This window comes from Dermacentor albipictus, chromosome 6 (assembly GCF_038994185.2).
Source record: "Dermacentor albipictus isolate Rhodes 1998 colony chromosome 6, USDA_Dalb.pri_finalv2, whole genome shotgun sequence".
Lineage (NCBI taxonomy): Eukaryota > Metazoa > Arthropoda > Arachnida > Ixodida > Ixodidae > Dermacentor > Dermacentor albipictus.
In genome coordinates, this window is record NC_091826.1 from 88,583,527 (window position 1) to 88,596,543 (window position 13,017).

The 13,017-nt window shown below is 44.9% G+C and overlaps 1 protein-coding gene across 1 annotated transcript in view; it reads left to right on the forward strand.

The window, feature by feature from the left end:
• Positions 1-10,800: 10,800 nt before the first annotated feature.
• The window catches only part of LOC139046968 (XK-related protein 4-like), a 29,886-nt gene continuing 27,669 nt past the window's right edge, over positions 10,801-13,017 (forward strand). The window contains exon 1 of the mRNA XM_070520888.1: positions 10,801-11,061. Within this exon, the coding sequence (XP_070376989.1) occupies positions 10,971-11,061 (91 nt within the window). The 5' untranslated portion in view covers positions 10,801-10,970. The remainder of the gene's footprint in view (positions 11,062-13,017) is intronic.

The following is a 13,017-nucleotide window of genomic DNA, read 5'->3' on the forward strand; positions in this document are numbered from 1 at the left end:
CCCGTCGGTGGTGCGTGGACAAGCTGCTCGCCTGCAAAGAGAGAATCGCAAGAATTATCTGAAGTGTCAGCCGAACGCGTCAATTGGCGACATATGTATGGGGTGATCCTTCTTAAGCTTTAAGGAATATTAAAAAAACGCTTCTGCCAGACGGCACAATTACGGTCCTTGAGCTTGATTTGCAAAGACACGGATATTACTAGCACGAGAAATGGAGACACATAATCAACTAATTAACGAAGATCCGTTAACGACCTTCCTAAATACTTCAAGGAACTTATTGCAATTTACGTACAAATACCTGTGCGCTGGCACAGTCTTTTTTCTTTTTTTTCTTTTTCTTCCTTTTTTCTTTCTTTTCTTTTTTCTTTTTTTTCTTCTTTCCCTTCTTTCTTTTCCTTTTTTTTCTTTTTTTCTTTTTTAATGTATCTTCCTTCATTTTATCACTTTACGGAAACCCTCCTAAAAAAATGATATCCTCAATTATGTGTGGCCACACATGTGCAGGTCATAAATACCAGGTTCTCTAGACGAGTGCCATCCATGCGGTATAACCGAGCTCAGATTCGTCCACCTTGACTGATCAAATAGGGCACCACTGTAGGTTAAATGAGGCGTACAACCCCTGCGGGACCCACCGTGGTTGCTCAGTGGTTATGGTGTTAGATTGCTGAGCATGAGGTCGTGGGATCGGACCCCGGTCATGGCGGCCGCATTTCGGTGGGGGCGAAATGCGAAAACACCCGTGTACTTAGAATTAGGTGCACGTTAAAGAAACCCAGGTGGTCGAAATTTTCGGAGTCCTCCACTACGGCGTGTATAATCAGAAAGTGGTTTTTTCACGTAAAACCCCATAATTTCATTAATTTAACTCCTGCGGGGACGGTAGAGTATCCGTCTCGAGTGCAAAAGGACTGTGATTCAAATCCCGGTGCCGCGCAATTCTCCACCGGAAAATTCAAAAAAAAGAAAAAAAACCGTGTGTTGACAAAATTGCACAAACAGGCCTCGAGTACGGCCTGATCCCGGCGACCAGAACCGGTAACGCACTCTCTCACCAGAGCAGGATTGGCCACCCAGGTGCAGTACTTGGCCACAACCAACAATCAAACCCCGGCCCTCAGTCCCCAACAGCCGCGAAGCAACTGACCACGGCGGCGGTCAGATCTGTGACGCTGCAGAGGGTGCTAAGAATACCTGGCTCCGGACAGGCCGCCATTGGAATCTGAACCTGGCAACGTTTAACGTTAGAACGCTATCTAGTGAGGCGAGTCTAGCAGTGTTATTGGAGGAATTAGAGGGCACTAAATGGGATATAATAGGGCTCAGTGAAGTAAGGAGGCCAAAAGAAGCATATACAGTGCTAAAAAGCGGGCACGTCCTGTGCTACAGGGGCTTAGCGGAGAGTACAGAACTAGGAGTCGGATTCCTGAAGAATAAGAGTATAGCTGGTAACATACAGGAGTTCTATAGCATTAACGAGAGGGTGGCAAGTCTTGTTGTGAAACTTAATAAGAGGTACAAATTGAAGGTGGTACAAATCTATGCCCCTACATGCAGTCATGATGACCAGGAAGTCGAAAGCTTTTATGAAGACGTAGAATCGGCGATGGGTAAAGTCAAAACAAAATACACTATACTGATGGGTAACTTCAATGCCAGGGTAGGCAAGAAGCAGGCTGGAGACAAGTCAGTGGGCGAATATGGCATAGGCTCTAGGAATAGCAGAGGAGAATTATTAGTAGAGTTTGCAGAACAGAATAATATGCGGATAATGAATACATTTTTCCGCAAGCGGGTTAGTCCAAAGTGGATGTGGAGGAGCCCAAATGGTGAGACTAGAAATGAAATCGACTTCATACTCTGCGCGAACCCTGGCATCATACAAGATGTAGAAGTGCTCGGCAAGGTACGCTGCAGTGACCATAGGATGGTAAGAACTCGAATTAGCCTAGACTTGAGGAGGGAACGGAAGAAACTGGTACACAAGAAGCCAATCAATGAGTTAGCGATAAGAGGGAAACTAGAGGAATTCCGGATCAAGCTACAAAACAGGTATTCGGCTTTAACTCAGGAAGAGGACCTTAGTGTTGAAGCAATGAACGACAATCTCATGGGCATCTTTAAGGAGTGCGCAATAGAAGTCGGTGGCAACGCCGTTAGACAGGAAACCAGTAAGCTATCGCAGGAGACAAAAGATCTGATCAAGAAACGCCAATGTATGAAAGCCTCTAACCCTACAGCTAGAACAGAACTGGCAGAACTTTCTAAGTTAATCAACAAGCGTAAGACAGCGGACATCAGGAACAATAATATGGATAGAATTGAACAGGCTCTGAGGAACGGAGGAAGCCTAAAAACAGTGAAGAAGCTAGGAATAGGCAAGAATCAGATGTGTGCGTTGAGAGACAAAGCTGGGAATATAGTTACTAATATGGATGAGATAGTTCAAGTGGCTGAGGAGTTCTACAGAGATTTATACAGTACCAGTGGCACCCGCGACGATAGTGGAAGAGAGAATAGCCTAGAGGAATTCGAAATCCCACAGGTAACGCCAGAAGAAGTAAAGAAAGCCTTAGGAGCTATGCAAAGGGGGAAGGCAGCTGGGGAGGATCAGGTAACAGCAGATTTGTTGAAGGATGGTGGTCAGATTGTTCTAGAGAAACTGGCCACCCTGTATACGCAATGCCTCATAACATCGAGCGTACCGGAATCTTGGAAGAACGCTAACATAATCCTAAGCCATAAGAAAGGGGACGCCAAAGACTTGAAAAATTATAGACCGATCAGCTTACTGTCCGTTGCCTACAAAGTATTTACTCAGGTAATCGCAAATAGAATCAGGAACACCTTAGATTTCTGTCAACCAAAGGACCAGGCAGGATTCCGTAAAGGCTACTCAACAATAAACCATATTCACACTATCAATCAAGTGATAGAGAAATGTGCAGAATATAACCAACCCTTATATATAGCTTTCATTGATGACGAGAAAACGTTTGATTCAGTCGAAACCTTAGCAGTCATGGAGGCATTACGGAAACATGGTGTAGATGAGCCATATGTAAAAATACTGGAAGATATCTATAGCGGCTCCACAGCCACCGTAGTCCTCCACAAAGAAAGCAACAAAATCCCTATAAAGAAAGGCGTCAGACAGGGAGATACGATATCTACAATGCTATTCACAGCATGTTTACAGGAGGTATTCAGAGGCCTGGACTGCGAAGAATTGGGCATAAAAGTTGATGGAGAATACCTTAGGAACTTGCGATTCGCTGATGATATTGCCTTGCTTAGTAACTCAGGAGACCAATTGCAATGCGTGCTCACTGACCTGGCGAGGCAAAGCAGAAGGGTGGGTCTGAAAATTAATCTGCAGAAAACTAAAGTATTGTTTAACAGTCTCGGAAGAGAACAGCAGTTTACGATAGGTAGCGAAGCACTGGAAGTGGTAAGGGAATACATCTACTTAGGGCAGGTAGTGACCACGGATCCGGATCATGAGACTGAAATAGCCAGAAGAATAAGAATGGGTTGGGGTGCGTTTGGCAGGCATTCTCAAATCATGAACAGCAGGTTGCCACTATCCCTCAAAAGGAAAGTGTATAACAGCTGTGTGTTACCAGTGCTCACATATGCGGCAGAAACCTGGAGGCTTACGAAAAGGGTTCTGCTGAAATTGAGGACGACGCAACGAGCTATGGAAAGAAGAATGATGGGTGTAACGTTAAGGGATAAGAAAAGAGCAGATTGGGTGAGGCAACGAACGCGTACCCGCCGTGGTTTCTCAGTGGCTATGGTGTTGGGCTGCTGAGCACGAGGTCGCGGGATCGAATCCCGGCCACGGCGGCCGCATTTCGATGGGGGCGAAATGCGAAAACACCCGTGTGCTTAGATTTAGGTGCACGTTAAAGAACCCCAGGTGGTCAAAATTTCCGGAGTCCTCCACTACGGCGTGCCTCATAATCAGAAAGTGGTTTTGGCACTTAAAACCCCAAATATTATAGAGGCAACGAACGCGGGTAAACGACATCTTAGTTGAAATCAAGAAAAGGAAATGGGCATGGGCCGTACATGTAATGAGGAGGGAAGATAACCGATGGTCACTAAGGGATACGAACTGGATTCCAAGGGAAGGGAAGCGTAGCAGAGGGCGGCAGAAAGTGAGGTGGGCGGATGACATTAAGACATTTGCAGGGACAACATGGCCACAATTAGTACATGACCGGGGTAGTTGGAGAAGTATGGGAGAGGCCTTTGTCCTGCAGTGGGCGTAACTAGGCTGATGATGATGATGACCTGTGCGCTTGCTAAATAATCCACTTGAAATCAATTTTCTTGCCTACATAAGCTTCGAGGTATTGTTTCCGAGAGCCTGGCACGACATACTTGGGCATTCTAGTTACTTTTGCACTTGAATTCATAAATGGGTGTTTTAACTGGAAAAGTAGGTGGAAAACAATGCATTGTGCTGGCGAGATTGATAGCACAAATCTCAAAACTGGTGTCGTTATAGAAATTCAGTCCAAGCTAATACGCTTTGAAAATTCACAGGCTACACGGAATGAATGGGTCATATGTGCCATGAAGTAATTAATAAGCAATTGGTGAAGTTTTGTTAATTAGGGAAATTTAGGATTTGATTTCTTGCGTAAGTAATGTCCGACTCTCCGAATAATCTAGCTCAAGGAATAGAATTAAGTTATGTGCAACACGCTTTTAAGAAAAAAAAGTTCAGTAAAGCTTAAGAATAATCACCCCGTATATTTATCTCGTGAACACGTCTGGATCATTTATATTATCGAGGCAATTATGTGATACCGCTCGCTTACGGCGCATGGCGTTCCCATGGAGGGACACGCTCGACCATTTAGTAGAGTTCTCTTAGCTTTGACAGTGTAGGCTACTGACATCTACGATCGCAACGAAGAAGCTCGATCACGATTGAATGGATGCGGTTCGAACATAATTGCGAGCAGCGCTCTATTCGAATACGGCTCGGCCTCGATTGAAAGTGGCCGCGTGACAGGAGATCAAACGAAGCGGCAGGAGATTTAAAAGCTTGTTCGCTAAGTAGCAAACAGCTATTCAGGTAAGTTACACTAGTCTAATAGATGACTAGTATAAGCACGGCAGCCTAGTGTTGCCTTTCATGACTCCGCAGCCTTCAAAGACCAAGTACTGCTCTGGTTTTTTCAACTGTTTTATTCACTGCCTTGTACTTCGTTCGTCACCTTTTTAGCTGCCATTTCAATGTTCCTTCATAGCATGCATATACTGTGCAATATTTTTATGGCCTTATATTTGCAACGTTATACTTCTCGTTAGTTCTCTGCGTCCTGTGAAATTGTTACCCATTGTATAATGATGCATGAGCTGCTCTTTTGTATCCTTCATTTTCTTTACATGCACCCCTCACACAACACTCCTATTCGGAGCCTGTGAGTATTTTGAATAAATAAATACACCAAGGAGAGAGTGTCATGGGGCGGTTTTCGTCGAGTAAACACGCCTGTGACTACATTTGTTCCGGTGCTCAACTTCTGCGTTCGCGTTATGAATTAACATGTCATCCAGCATTACAGCAGACCGACACGGCTTGGGCACCAGTCGCTTATTTCGAGTATGCGAAAAAAGCGCAAGTCAACTGCGCAGTTTCTGTCGGCGTCTAAGGATGGCCATTCCTAGCGGCGCATTGTCAACACTCTTCTCGTCTCCTGAGAGAAAAAAGAAAAACCTGATCGCACTGCCTCTTTGCGTTGCCTCCGCATTTCCCGCGCAAAAAAAAGAAACCCAATAAAAACCAGAAAACCCGTAAAACACGAATCTGTCAGTTTGTTCCAACGCGCGCGGCGCATTTCTTGCCCATCAAACGCTCCTGAATCTGAATACTGAAAGATCCCGTGGCCGACCCGTCGTGATGTAGACCGGAAGAGGTCACTTGGGCGGTACCGGACATAGGTCCAATCGACACGGTCCGAGAAGGCAGACAGCGGTACAAGCGCGGACGCGGTCTATAACACATATGAGGCGCCATCTTCACGCAGTCGTTGTCATTTCATCGACTTCATTTCACTGCGATGACACCTTCTCAGCCGTCGTCGTCGTTTCTTTCCCATGCAGTCGATCGCCCTGCTATTGACGCTTTTTCATTTTTTTACGTAACGCGTGTATGATAGGTTCTTGGGGCGAGTCGGTCTATTCTTTCTTTTCAGCCACGCTTTAATATCAGCGCGTATCTACACAGAAAACAAACGGGGCTGGTTATTGGTGAGAGGGTGCACCGAGGCGCGAAACCCTGCCGGTGATGGCTTAGATGCTATGGTGTTGTGCTGCTGAGGACGATATCGCGGAATCAAATCGCGTCCGCATGTCGATGGGGGCGAATGCGAAAACGCCCGTGTCTTGTGCACTGGGGGACACGTTAAAGATTCCCTAGTGGTCAAAATTACTGCCGAGTCCGCCACTGCAGCAAGCCTCACAATCAGATCGCAGTTTTAGCACGTAAAACCCCAGAATTCAATTCAATTCATTCGCGAGGGAACTATTTCTTGAAAGGTGGAGGGATAAAGGCAGGTACTTTTTTTGTTCTTTTCTAAAGCATTAGCATTCTTAGGAGACTTCTCTCACTTTCCGGTGGATATTCATGTATGTCGTCATGATCAGCCTGGTTACGCCCACTGCAGGGCAAAGCCCTCTCCCATACTTCTCCAACAACACCGGTCATGTACTAATTGTGGCCATTGATGTATGTATCTATGTATTTTTCTAGTCCTTTTCCCGCCTATCTCGATCACTAGGCAGTCCGTGCTCGAATGGTTAGAGTATTGGGCTGCCGTGCTGAGGTAACAGAGTTCCACGCCATCCATCGGAGCCAATTTGGGTCAATGAGTATGTGCCATTGGGTACGTACGTACCGCTGTTGAACGAACCTCTTTCATGCCTATATGGGTCACTGTACATACATACATACATACATACATACATACATACATACATACATACATACATACATACATACATACATACATACATACATACATACATACATACATACATACATACATACATACATACATACATACATACATACATACATACATACATACATACATACATACATACATACATACATACATACATACAAAGTGTCGGCCCTTGGCCCTCTCTGCAGCGCGCACGGGGGAAGCTTTCGAAACGCGCGCCACAACGGCACTCGTCGCATGGAGCATGCGCATCGATCGCGGTATCGTAAGAACTCGCGCGGGGACTGCCGGGAAGGCGGCTGCCCGATAAGAAGGCAGCGGAGACTGCACTTGGGGCTTTTTTCCGGGGCGCGGGCCTGGGGAGGCGCTGGTGGGGCGTGGCCCGTCTAGGTTTTTTCCGAGCGTGCTGCAGAGCAGGGGGAAAGCGTTTTTGCATTGTGTCCGCGGAAAGAGTGCCCTTGTAGTTCGCTTTTGGAACTGTGTTTGCGCGCCTGGTTCAGTGCTTGCTTGCTTTCTGCGCTTTATGCATTCCGTTATCGACCGAAAGATTGTGTTGGTTGATGGTTTGTAACGGCCGTTCTTTCGTCGCTCTGTTTCGCTTGTATATTTTGTTGCCTCGCTCTTTTGCTGCTTGCTTCTTTGCTTTTGCTGCTCTTTGCTGCTTTATCGTAAATTAAAGCGGTTTTTGTTCTTTGCGCCACTGGTCCTCTGTCGTGCTGGTAGCGGCTCGCGGACCCCCTGAGCGAAGGCGAGGGGCCTTCAATACATACATACATACATACATACATACATACATACATACATACATACATACATACATACATACATACATACATACATACATACATACATACATACATACATACATACATACATACATACATACATAGACGCCTAAATGGCCCCCGGAAAGCGCGAGAAGTATATTAAGAATGATAAAGCATTAAAACGTGCCTAAAGCATTGTGGTTAGAAGAGGCGTCACAAGATCGCTGCGCGATATACCGTTAATTGTAAGAAGTTCGCGGTCAGGTTAAACTCTCTAATGAATACTGCCTGTCGCGTTAGTGTGCGCTTCAGCTGACAATAGTTCCAATTTATGCGGCATGACAGCTTGGTTGACGACCGCCAGGTACAGAAGGCCCGGTGCGCATGCAGTGAAGTTCTCCGGAAACTGTGATTTCTGCAAAAGATCAACGCCGACGTGCGCACATTTGTACCATGATATCAGTAAGAGCTAGAAGGCAGGATAGAGTGCGGAGGAAGAGAAAATGTGTCGCCGGCCACCCCACCTACTTCACAAGTCTTATGTGTTCTTCTTACCGGCAACTGATTGCTCCGCACGTACACCCGGCCACAAAATATTACGGACCATGAAATGTGAGAAAAAGCTGAATTTCTCCGCAACCTCGCAACGCAGCCTGGTATTTGCATTTCAGGCCTCGACTATAATATGCTAACAACATTATCTTATACAGTTTTACTGGCTATTGTCACAGCCTGCTTTGAAATTAAGCGTTTTCTGAGATCCTGTGGTCCGTAAACTTCTGTGGCCGGGTGTACATTCAAGCGTTTCTCTACGCGATGCAGTGTCACAAAATACAACGCTTATCACTCACTTATTTGCGCCGCCGCCGATGCTACCACACAAAGATAACGTGCCTGCGTAGCGATGATTGACGAACGCGGAGTGATTGGCCAACGCTTATACGCTGATCGGTAAAGCCACATCGAGCCGAAAGAATTTAAAGAAAGCCAGTGGTACAAAGCCAAAGGTAGAATAGGAAAGAAAACAAAGAAAAATGCCTGTCTCTTCACTTCAACACCGCAGACGCCATACGCATCAAGCAGCGGTATGACATCGGTAGCCCACAGGCTAAGAAAAATTTGCACCCTTTGGGGCTTATCCTGTGCCCAAACCGAAATGGTCATCTACCTTGCGTGCCTTCTTATGCTTTACCTGCCCATTTCCACTACACGCCCGTGGACGCCGTAAACATAAGACAACAGAATGAAGTCCCTAGCCTATACTGTGACCATATGAGCGGCTCAACAAAATGACTCGGAAACACAAGCTCACACAGCTTTTCACTTGGTTTTAATGTAGAAGTGTCACAGCAATCGTGAGTACCAAGGTGTATCTTTTGCCCACAACAACCTATGAGCACCTCGAAAATAATAAAAGGGCGCACCAAGGGTATTCTGCTAACTCGAGCGCCCATTTTAGGAAATTGTGGTAAGAGTAAGGGCAAAGAAATGATGTTTTGATAACCAATCCATCGAGGAGGTTGCAAAGAGCGCCCGCGAAACACAAATATGTGCCGGGTGGGTTTTTGCGAGGGCTTTCACGGGATTCTTTCATGCTTAGAAAAGTTTTATGTTGCACGTATTGAGCAACAGACAGCTGGATCGGCAATTTTTTAAGATGATCTTCAATTTTATCATGTGCATTTTTGCCCTGAATATAATATTCATTGAAGTTGAATCAACAGTAATACCTAATTACATAATTAAGCGAAATACAATACAGCAGTTTGACTTCCGCCAAGCGACGGTAAACAATATTAACTTGGTTCTGTCCAGCTACGCGGCACTGGCGTACATATAAATGTTGGCACAAAATACTTGCGACACATGCTATACGTATTGCTACACTCATATTTGCGGAGAAATGTCACCGCAGGGAGAAAAACACGGCTGCTGCAAAAGGCCGATCAGAAAAGTAAGAAAGAAAACGCAGAGCATATAAATACGACAATGGCGCTCATAAGAAGTTGGATTAGTCTACACTACAAGAAAATGAGAAGCGCGGTGATGGTACACACACACCTACGTTGGCATGGTCATGGCATGGACATTTCGCTCGCTGTCAGTTTCAATAATCTTCAAACGATCACGCCGTCGCATCTACTAGTCGTCATATTGAGAACAATGCATGGTAATGTGTCTAAAGGTTATTATATTGGAGTCAAATTACCACAGGCGATACAGTGTGATTGCCCGCATCCTCCAAAATTGCCTTGGTTCACCACGTTCAACCCTCAGTGGCATCGCGATTGCAAAAGCACAAGAGCCGGCCATAGGAGTCCTTTGAATCGCGTAATTTCTGCGTCACATGGTGAACGTGGTGAATTGCAAACTCTTACGCCTAAGTCAAGGTGACAAAATAACGCTGGATAAAAAAGAAACATCATTGAATGACTGGGGATTGCTGGTCACCTGCGTTCGCTCAACAATTCGCGCGCAGTCGCGCCACTGCTGGCTCTTCTGCAGCAGAATAATTTGGAACAATGCGGACATGCACCGCATGTCTCCCGATGCACCAGCGAGTGCCGATGTCACTCATATTCGAATAGAAACGGACACTTGACGCCTCGGAATAGCAAATTAAGGAATCAAATACGAATTGAAGAGGGTCATGTATTGTATGCCCATGCGCTCCTGTAGTCACAAACCATTTTGTTTACTGCGTGGACGCACACTGTCACCACTCGTGAACTACACTGGCCAATGGTTGCAATCATTTCGCAGTTTCCTCCATACTTCCGGTATTACAGCGATGAAGGTCGTATGGGGCGATACGTGGCATCCGCTGGCGGGCCGAAAGCGGAACTTCAGCGGCTTATTTTTTGAGAACAGAAGTAGAACATCAAAAACAAGAATGCGAAACACGAAAGGCGGTGAAAAAAAGATAAGTTCCGTTTCCGGTGAGGCGTATACTTTGGTAAGCAAACGAGCGCCTCCCGATTATTCTCAGGAACTTGTGACTTCCGTGACCCTATACGACGCGCACATGTGAAATAGGACTTGGAGGCACTGGAGGCCGTCACCACTGAGACAGGGGGCAAGAAAGAGATTCCGGGCTGCCGATAACAGGCAGCGCTTTGCGTCTTACTGTTTTTATTCCTCCTTCGACGGCCATTTCGCGCCGTTTGTTCGGTGTTCGTGGGTCAAATGTTTTAAAACGTCGTGCTGTACGGCGATGAACGAAGAAACCGTTTTGAAGGTTACGTGGTGGGAGAAGTTATTTGCCGTCTCCAGTGTTGTTCTTTCTGTCGCTGGACTGGTGACAGGTAAGTGGACCTGTAAAAAATATACCGACGCTCTGTTCCGGTGCGAGTTGTGCACCTCCCCATTTTTATGACCGCTGTTGACGTATCAATACTAATGGAGTAATATCACCAACGTCCACCTTCTGCGGACTTAACTTCACTGCATGCGACATTTTCATCTTCATCCAGCCGAGCGCTTCTTATTCCCTTCGTCTTTCATCTTATTCAAGCTCCGTGCTTTTTATCCCCTTCTCCTGTGGAAGCTGATGAAAGAATGAAACTCGATATGAGGTAACACCATGTGCCAAGTTAGAAGCGATACCCGATTTGATCATTTATAATTTCTAGGCAATCATTTCCTCTCACGCAAGTTTTTTTTATTTTATTTATTTATTTATTTATTTAGAAATACTGTCAACCCTCAGTTGAGGGTCATAACAGGGAGGGATGTTACATATACGTTCATACAAAACAGCCAGATACAAAAGAAATATGCACATACACTACAGTGTCCTACGGATACAATACAAGATACTATATACAGACTGTAAGGCATGTATTCAAATATTCAGCCAGCTGCCGCACGCACACAAACAGAAAAAAAAGGAAAAAGAGAAAAAAAAGAAAAGAAAAACACTTTACAATATCCACATGATACAGTTTTAGTAAAGAACATTGATTGCATTTGTAAACAATGCAGTATCAGAACTGCGAACAATTTCTGCAGGCAGCCTGTTCCACAGCTCTATTGAATCTGGGAAGAACGAACAACGAAAGGCATTGGTTCGGGACAAGTACGGTTTAATAGCTTCACTATGACTTAAGCGGGAGCTCAGTCTGCCTGGAGGTTTTAAATACAACTCTTTATTAATTTTTAGTTCACCATGAATTATTTGAAATAACGTTTTTATTCTCTGCTTCTTGCACCGATCTTCCAACAGTTCAAGACCGCAAGACTTTAACATCGCCGAAACTGAGTCTGTCCTTCTATATTTCGAGGAAATAAAGCGCGCCGCCCGGCGTTGCACCTTCTCTATTTTGGCCCACATTACCTTTTGATGGGGCGCCCATGCTACTAACGCATATTCTAGGGATGGTCGAATAAGAGATCTGTAAGCCAGCAGTTTAACATCTTTTGTTGCCCTCCCCAGTTTTGCTCTTAAAAAACCCAATTTCTTCTGTGCCGCAGAGCACACTCTTTCTACTTGATTGTGCCATTTTAAATCATGCGAAATAGAGACACCAAGATATTTGAAACAAGGAACATTAACTAGATTCTGGCCTTGAATATCGTACTGAAAAGTAAAAATATTCTTTTTTGCAGTGATATGCGTGTATGTGGTCTTATCAAAATTGATTCGCATTTCCCACTTGTCACACCAACTCCCAAACGCCTGAAGGTTTCGGTTGAGCTTAATCTGATCCTCTAAACAAGATACCGGCGCAAAAATCAAGCAGTCATCTGCTTGATTTTTGCTTGACTTTATTTAAATATAGAAGTATAGGAAGAGTTAGGCATTTGCTTGGACTGTAATCCCGAAATTCGAAATGGCCTGCGGGGGTAAGAATAACAAATAAAGAATGCTATGAACAAAAACAAATCGACAGTCATTGGACACAAACATAAAAATAGGAACCCTGGAACTTGCTTAGTGCTTATAGCTGGGAACATTAAGACATTACGCCACTGCTTGTTCAAATTGCTCTCCTAATTGAAGTGTCTCTGTTTTGCATTTAGAAAAACAACGAAGGAATGGGTGTTACATGAACACTTGACGACATAAACGCGTGTAAAAAAAAAACAATGATTTCGCACGACAACATCTCGAAATTCAAATTCCCGATGCGCCAGCACACGAAGTCACAATGTAGAAAATTATAAACCTAGGGTACTCGTAACGATGGCTAACGCAAGATGCTTCACCCTAAAAAATTTCATACTATATATAAGGCTCAAAATAATTATGCCAGCTGACA